Genomic DNA, 7886 nt, shown 5'->3' with positions numbered 1-7886 from the left:
GGTGGGGGCGGTGCAACAGGCAAGGCAGGAAGGTCTTAGGAAAGGAGGCTTCGTCCCTCGCCCGGGAGGGAGCCGGGTCAGCAGGCTGAGGGCGTCTGCGGGCAGGTGAAGACCTGGCCCAAGTTTTCAAAACTCTCCAGGGTTTCTCAATCCTGCTCTGGGGGCCCACAGCCTACTAGTTCCCATCACACCCTGCTCAGTTCCCGTAAACGGGATGGTTTAGAGGGGGGCGGGGGAGTAGAACAGGGAAGGTATAAGAGAAGTGCATGCCTGGGGAAGAGGCTCCAGCTAGGCAGCTGGACCCAGGAGCAGAGGGCCCAGAGGGCACAGGAAGAGGCCAGCCCCTCTGCTGCAGCCAGGATGGGTCTGCGGGTAGCTCAGACAGGTCTCTGGCTCGTCCCAGAGCAACTGTGCAGAGGGCTGGGCTCCCACCTGCCGGGAGAGGTCAGGCGAGGAGGGGAGGGGAGGGGGGGTGGCATCGCCCCTTGGCGCCCTGATGGGGGAGCAGGAGGAAGGGCAGGATGTCCTCACAGGGGTCTCACCCTGGGTTTCCTGCAGGCTTCGTGGTCCTGGTGCTGCTCCAGAGCTGTAAGTAGCCCCACTGAAAGTCCCGGGGTCGGCGGGGGTGGGGGGAGCCGTGGAGGAGGTCTTGGCACGAGGGAAGCACTTTTCCCCCTTCTTCTGGGATCCAAATGTCTCAGAAATATTAACATTTGTTACACTGAGGTGATGAGTATATAGACGTTTATTATACTGCTCTCGACTTTTCTGTATATCTGAAAACATTCAAAATCAAAAGGCCCAGGTTCAATGCAGGCTTCGACTGTCGGCCTGCGCTGGCTCCACTAACCGGGGCCCCGCAACAGCTTGAGGAGCGAGGCCCACTCTCCTTCCTCCACAACACGAGGGCAGACAGGGCTTGCTCTGCAGCAGGAGGAATGGAAGGAGAGGGGAGGAAGGACTTCCTGGTCCCTGTGATTGTGCCCCAGCTTGGAGCATGAGCTGAGGGGGCCTGGGGACAGCCGTTCTAGGTGGGTTACAGGTCGGGGGCAGCCCCACAGGAAGGCAGAGAAGAGACGGGCTGGAGCCTCTCAGATCAATGGTCCCACTGCAGGTCCTGCCAGGCTTCCCGCTGAGGGCCGGGTCTTCTGACACTGGCTGTCCTGGAGGAGTCCCTCCTCTCCTCCAAAGACACTGCCTCTGGGAAGCCCTCCTTACTAGCACAGAGTCCCATCTCATCCTTCTTCCTCAGCCTCATGCTCACCCTGCACAGGGCCCTGTTCTTTGTCTGCAACAGTTGCATCCACCACGTTTGATGTTTTCTACACATTTTCGGAATGGGCCTTGTTTTCGTGAGACAGGGAGCTCCCCAGAGGCAGAAGGACCTCAGCCAGTCCCTTGCACTCAGAATGCTAACTTTGCCCACAACTCTGCCCCCCAGCATCCCACTGGGGCTCAGCTCAGGGCTCAGCCAGGGGGTCCCTGGCTCAGTCCCGGCCCAGGCCCCACCCAGACCTCTCCTTCAGGCACCGCGTACAAACTGGTCTGCTACTACACCAGCTGGTCCCAGTACCGCGAGGGTGACGGGAGCTGCCTTCCAGATGCCATCGACCCCTTCCTCTGCACCCACATCATCTATAGCTTTGCCAACATAAGCCACGACGAGATCGACACCTGGGAGTGGAACGACGTGACGCTCTATGACACACTGAACACACTCAAGAGCAGGTTGGGCCACTGGCCCCAGGACGGGAGGAAGACAGAGGGTCAGCTGCTGGTCCCAGGGCAGGGCACCTCCACTCCGGAGGATGGGCAAGGGCCCCCTCCCTGCCTCTGGGTGGAGAATTGGAGGCCTTGGCTCAAGTGAGAGGAGGTGATGAGGGCAGGAGTTGGCAGTATTCGGGGCGATGATGGAGGCAGACAGAAGCAGAAGGCACAGCTGAGCCACCCCAGGAAAGGGGCTCCCTCTCCATCCCTGAGGACGCCTTTCCAGGGAGCAGGAAAAGTGCTCAGGACTCCATTTTGTCATATCCCGGCTTCCCCACGGGGGAAGCAAAAATGAGCAGCGTGCTCCAGAGTCACTGCCACAAAGTCTATGAATCTCAGGGTTGGAAGGGCCTCTGAGGCCGAACTCAGCCTCCCACCCAAAGCTAGAAGCCTGCCACAGCCTCCCAAACACAGGGCCTCCCCGTGTCACAGCAGCTCCACTCCACCCCTGCCCCTTGCCTCCCTGTGCCCCACAGGAACCCCAACCTGAAGACCCTCCTGTCTGTTGGAGGATGGAACTTTGGTTCTCAAAGGTAGGACCCCATTCCCTGGAGGATGATGGAATAGGAGCAAGGAGGCATGGGTCTCCTCTTGCCCACGGTGTGGGGGTCACAGTGTCCACAGACTGGTTAGGCACAGGGGCCTAGGTGGTGTCAGGGCCCTGTCTCATGGACAACCAAGAAGCCAGAGCCCAGGGAGGGAGAGGGACTCGCCGAGAGTCACACAGCAAGTTGACAGTGGGTCTTCTGACTCTTTGCCAATGTTCTCTTTACTGTTTCCCTGACCTGAAAACAAAGAGCTTCCAGAGTTTACTGCCCTAAGGGCTGCAGGGAGAGGGGTGGAAAGAATGGGAAACCAGGCGTGGGGACCCTGGGGGGCTTCCTGGTGTGGGTAGAGTTGGAGCAGGGCTTAAAAGGGGTCCAGGAGTGGCCGTAAGAGCTCGCATTTACTGAGCGATTTCCGTGTCTCGGGCACCCTCTCCAGCCGTCATCATGCCACCCTCATGGCAGCACTGCGAGGCCTTATGTTTGTCCCAATGTTGCAGACGAGGGAACTGAGACTCAGGTTATGACCTGCCCAGAGCAGCTGGGCTAGCAGCAGGCGTGGGAACCAGGATGGCCCGGCCCCAAGCACCACTTTCTCTAAGGCGCCCAGAGGCGGGCCCTATCTCCGGGCCCTCCCAGAGCTGTGGGGTTCCAGGTCCCACTCCACGTGCCTCAGAAACCCCTCCTGAGGCCTGGAGCCCTGTGCTGAGCACTCTTCTGGGGTGATTTCCATCCTAGATTTTCCAAAATAGCCTCCAACACCCAGAGTCGCAGGAGTTTCATCAAGTCGGTGCCACCATTTCTGCGGACCCACGGCTTTGACGGGCTGGACCTAGCCTGGCTCTACCCCGGCCGGAGGGACAAGCGGCATCTCACCACCCTGGTCAAGGTGTGGGCAGGGCGGCGAGTGGGCACCGGGGCAGATGGGTGGAGGCTGTCTTCGCCGATGTCCTCCTGAGGGCTGGCGAATAGGCACCGGGGCCTCCGGGCGGCAGGGTCCTGGGACCTGGACCATGGATGGAACCAACCAGCCCTGAGAACTCACATGGTGAGGAAGACATCCTGTGACCACGGGAGGAGGCGGGGTGGGTCTCAGGAGGCAAAAGGTCACTTGGCACTCACTCAGCACTGCCGTTTAGGGGAGCATCATCGTCCGCTGTTCAGTCCCCAACTGACACTGCCCGCTCCCCAGCGTGCACTGCGCCGGGGCCACTCAGCGCCCGGCACCCCCGGCACCCGGGGGCAGAGCCATCATGTAAACAAATTGTCTGCATACCAACGTACGTCACTTGAGTTTTGTGTCTCACGTGCCAACTCAAACAAAGCGCAGACCGAGAGGCTGATCTCTCCCGTGGGCCAATGGGTCTCACGGTCCCTCTGGGACAGGGGTCACTAAGTGCTGATGGAGGGTGGGGCAAGACTGGTCCAAACAGTTTCTTAGGAAAAAGATGGCTGAGCCTGAGGATGGGAACACTGATGGAGCACTTTATCATCCCACCGGGCCCCTCAGGCTGGTGACGGGGCAGGCGGGAATGTCGGAGGCCTCGGCCCCTGTCACTTGCTGCCTCTCTCCCAACCAGGAGATGAAGGCAGAGTTTGCAAAGGAAGCCCAGGCGGGGGCAGAGCAGCTCCTGCTCAGCGCGGCCGTGTCTGCAGGGAAGGTCACCATCGACAGCGGCTATGACGTGGCACAGATGTCTCGGTGGGTCCCGGCCCGCCCTGCCCTAGCATTCTCAGAAGTCAGAAGACTGGATTTCCAGTCCCAGGGCGTCGCAAAACTTGACGTGTGACCTGGAGCGAGTCGCTTCCCCTCTCTGTGCCTCAGTATCCCCATCTGTCAAATGGGGCCTAGGAACCCCCATCCTTCCTTTTTCTCTTGGGGTATAGTACTGACCCGTTGAGAGAGTTGCTGTGCACGTATTTTGTGGAAAAACAAGGAAGAAAAGCGACACAAACCAGTGCCTAACCGGCATTTTCTCCAAGCCGGGCTGAGGGGAGTGCTAGCCTCTGGAGAGTCAACACCACAGTCACCAAACCTTCTGCTCTGGACTGCTGGGGAGCCCTCGGTGCTCACACACACACACGGGCACCCCCAGCTGTCACCTGCCCTCCTCACCTGCCCCCCTGTACATCCACAGCCAAGTGGCCTGATCCCTCAGTGGGACAAAGGCCAGGTCCCGGGAGATGCAGGACAAAGCAGGGAGGCTCTGCACTGTGACTTCAGAGCCTCCCTCAGTATCTTAGGGAGGTGTGGACTCTGCGGGATCACCTAGAGGGTGGAAAAGAGGTGGCTCCCAACCGTTGACCCCAAACATCCAAACCTCACATTCCTGAGGTGCCCCGCAGCCCCCACCTGTGTGTGTGGGAACCCTCCTCCCACCCCACTGGAGCATAGGTTCAGGCCATCCTTGGGTCTACTCTTTCCCCACAAGGCTGTCTGTTGATGCCACTTTTAATCTGCTTTCCCCAAGATGAATGTGGTGGGCGTGGAGGGGGTATGGCCAGGCGGCGGCCAGCTCCTGACTGTGTGCTAGGGGCGCAACAGAAGAACCCGTTCTTGCCTTAGATGCACTTGTGGGGCCCTGAGCCTGCTCCCTGGCGTGGCACGGGGGAGGCGGTCCTGCAGCCTGGACAGCGGATCACCAGGTTCTACAGGGTCTGGGTTAATGGTCTGTCTCTCAGCTGCTCACAACCTGCTGAGTAGAGGATGTAAGGCCAAGAGCTTTTCTAATTTTTCACCTTGCCCTCCAACCCCTCTCCCACAGATACCTGGACTTCATCAATATTTTGACCTATGACTTTCACGGAGCCTGGCGTCAGACCACCGGACATCACAGCCCCCTGTTCCGCGGCCAAGAGAGTGCAAATTCTGACAGATTCAGCAATGCTGTGAGTGCCCTGAATAGTGAGGGCTAGGAGGGGGCCATCAAAGACCTGCTCCCTGCCGGTGCCCACACGCCACCCCTCCACTCCTCAGTACTCCTGCAGCGGGGGGTTGATGGGGCCCACTTCACAGATGAGGAAACTGAGGCCCAAAGTCTATGCATTCTCCGCGGCTCTGGGAACAGAGGAGGCCATACCTCTGTAAAGAATCAGGACGTCTCAGGGTAGACTGAGTGAAGGCCCAGGGCCGACTGGAGAGAGCACACACGGGGTGGGGGCTGAGGAAGCCAGAGTCTGGTCTAGACCTGCCATTGGCTTGCTGTGTAACCTGAGCCAGTCACCATCAAGTAGTATTAACCCCTTCCCATACCTAGGAGGATTTGTTCAGGAATGAGACGATAATGTGCATTTAGACTGACATTACTGGCTCCCAGAAGGAAGGGGAGTCCCAGAGACACGGAGACCTGGAGCTCCACACTCAAGGTGGCATAGGGATTGCACGACCTTTGCCATCCTGCACCAGCAGCCCAGCTAACTGCTCAGGCCATCCCTGCCTCCCCCCCAGGACTACGCTGTGGGCTACATGCTGAGGCTGGGGGCCCCGGCCAATAAGCTGGTGATGGGGATCCCCACCTTTGGGAGGAGCTTCACTCTGGCCTCTTCCAAGACGGATGTGGGAGCCCCAATCTCGGGGCCTGGAATTCCAGGCCGGTTCACCAAGGAGGAGGGGACCCTCGCCTACTATGAGGTATGAGGTGGGGAGAAGGTGAGACCCCCACACCACCAGCAGCCCTGGGGAAGGCGAGCCTCCCACTCGACCCCCATTTTTGCTCCTTTGGGAATAAAACAGTGTGCCACTGGACCTAGCGCCTGAGGAGGAGCAGGGGGAGGTAGAGGAATGGGGAGGTAGGCCTTCCGCCCCTAAGTCTCTAAGGCTCACTCGGTCTGCATCACCAAGCTCCCAGACACCCCTCCGGCCATCGAGCTGGGGCCCTTCCTTCTACACCAGGAAAGAGCAATGGCCAACAGGCAGGTTGTTTTGTTCAGGCCGGTCTTCAGCATCTCCATCATTTCCCACAGCCATGTGGGAGGTGGTGGAACAAGAGGCAATAAGCAAATCAGAGCCCCCTTGAAGCCCTCGGGCTATAGCAGCCCAGGACTCTGGGATACTTGCATCTGTTTTACATAAATTTGCATGAAGCCTGCAGGATGCAGCAAGGGGCTGAAAGAGATTTGGGGAGTGGTGTCCCCCAGTGCCCGCAAAATTTCAACACAGCTCCCCACACGACCTGTCTATCCTCTGCTCAGATCTGTGACTTCCTCCGTGGAGCCACTGTTCACAGACTCCTTGGCCAGCTGGTCCCCTATGCCACCAAGGGCAACCAGTGGGTGGGGTATGAGGACCAGGAGAGCGTCAAAAGCAAGGTAGGTTCCGAGGCCATGCCCCAGGATGAGGACAGGTGCCCTGCACTGGGGGGGGGGGGGGGCGGCGTTCATGCCTCAGGTGCCGGCTGGTCCCTCCCCTGGGGCAGGGCCTAGATGGCGTGTCTCCTCCCATACACATCCTGGTCCAGGACCCCAGCTCTGCCCCTCTGGGCCCCCTACAGGTGCAGTACCTGAGGAACAGGCAGCTGGCAGGCGCCATGGTGTGGGCCCTGGACTTGGATGACTTCAGGGGCACCTTCTGCGGCCAGAACCTGCGCTTCCCTCTCACCAGTGCTGTCAAGGACGCACTCGCGGCTGCCTAGCCCTCCCTCCTGCTGTGCACAGTGGGCAGCCCTTGCCCCTCAGCTCCAAAGGTCAGGAGCCTGGTCACCTGCCCTGCTGAGCCTCAGTCTCCCTCCTTTGGACCCCATGCATGCGGGGGGGCCACAGCTCTGGGATCTGAGCCCAGCTCTGGTGACAAGCAGGGAGTGGTCAGGCTGCAGCTGGTTAGGGCCTGGAGACCAGCACAGTGTGAGACACAGGGTCAGCACACACCCTGTGGATGGATGAAAGTGCCCAGTGCCCCTGAGCCCTGCCCCACACAAGGGGATTTCTTCAGCTCCCACACCCCCAGGCCTCCTCACCAAGGGACATCATTTTGGCAAGCTCTACCACCAAGCAGCAAACATCTTATGAGAAACAGCAGCCACACTAATCACAGCCTCTGCAAAGCCCAACTTAGGACCTTCACCCAGGAACACAGTCATGTCTCCTGCCCACGTCACCTTCCTAATTCTGCAGCTGCTCAATAAAGCACCCAAGCCTGGCAGAGTGTTGGCCCCTGTGTCATCTGTCTTTGTGACCCTGTTACCACACAAAGGGCACGATCTGCTCACTGCAAGACAAAAGCCAATCATCAAGAGGCAAGATGGTGGCAGAGAAAGGGCATTTTATTACAGCTTGCTAGCAAGAGGGAAGATAGTCAACTCATGTCCATAAGAACCATCTTACGGGGAGCACAGAGTCTTGAAGCAGTTATATAGGCCAGTGGGTTACAGGGTAGGGGGTTAAGGATGTTGACCCAGGAGTCACCACACCAGACCTTTCAGTTGTCACTGATGATGGCAGTCAGCACAGACTCTCTGTCCAGGGGTCATCACATTCCTAAGGAACTCATTGTCTTATCACAGCTAGGAGGTACATGCACAAGCAGGGATCATAAAATCTACAGAGCAGGTGGATCTCCTGGAGGGTGCTTATCCAGCT

The 7886-nt window shown here is 58.9% G+C and overlaps 1 protein-coding gene across 2 annotated transcripts; it reads left to right on the top strand.

Moving 5' to 3' along the window:
- Window positions 1-283: 283 nt before the first annotated feature.
- Window positions 284-7440, top strand: CHI3L1 (chitinase 3 like 1). 2 transcript variants are annotated; one of them, XM_046678226.1, is made up of 10 exons: window positions 284-385; window positions 559-588; window positions 1527-1728; window positions 2244-2300; window positions 3051-3201; window positions 3893-4014; window positions 5078-5201; window positions 5761-5943; window positions 6504-6620; window positions 6803-7440. In XM_046678226.1, the coding sequence occupies exons 1-10, from the start codon at window positions 361-363 to the stop codon at window positions 6941-6943; spliced, it is 1152 nt and encodes a 383-aa protein (XP_046534182.1). In that variant the 5' UTR covers window positions 284-360; the 3' UTR covers window positions 6944-7440. The 2 variants fall into 2 exon arrangements, with proteins under 2 accessions (XP_046534182.1, XP_046534181.1); XM_046678225.1 differs by lacking the exon at window positions 284-385 and having other exon boundaries at window positions 462-588.
- The last annotated feature ends 446 nt before the right edge of the window (window positions 7441-7886 follow it).

The sequence above is a fragment of the Equus quagga genome, chromosome 12, assembly GCF_021613505.1.
Source record: "Equus quagga isolate Etosha38 chromosome 12, UCLA_HA_Equagga_1.0, whole genome shotgun sequence".
Classification (NCBI taxonomy): domain Eukaryota; kingdom Metazoa; phylum Chordata; class Mammalia; order Perissodactyla; family Equidae; genus Equus; species Equus quagga.
This window is presented reverse-complemented; position numbering and strand designations above follow the sequence as displayed.

Coding starts and splice junctions, on each gene's coding strand:
- CHI3L1 (XM_046678225.1), top strand. CDS start 522: ATGTCCTCACAGGGGTCTCACCCTGGGTTTCCTGCAGGCTTCGTGGTC. Junction 1,729..2,243: donor CTGAACACACTCAAGAGCAG/GTTGGGCCACTG, acceptor TGTGCCCCACAG/GAACCCCAACCTGAAGACCC. Junction 3,202..3,892: donor ATCTCACCACCCTGGTCAAG/GTGTGGGCAGGG, acceptor TCTCCCAACCAG/GAGATGAAGGCAGAGTTTGC.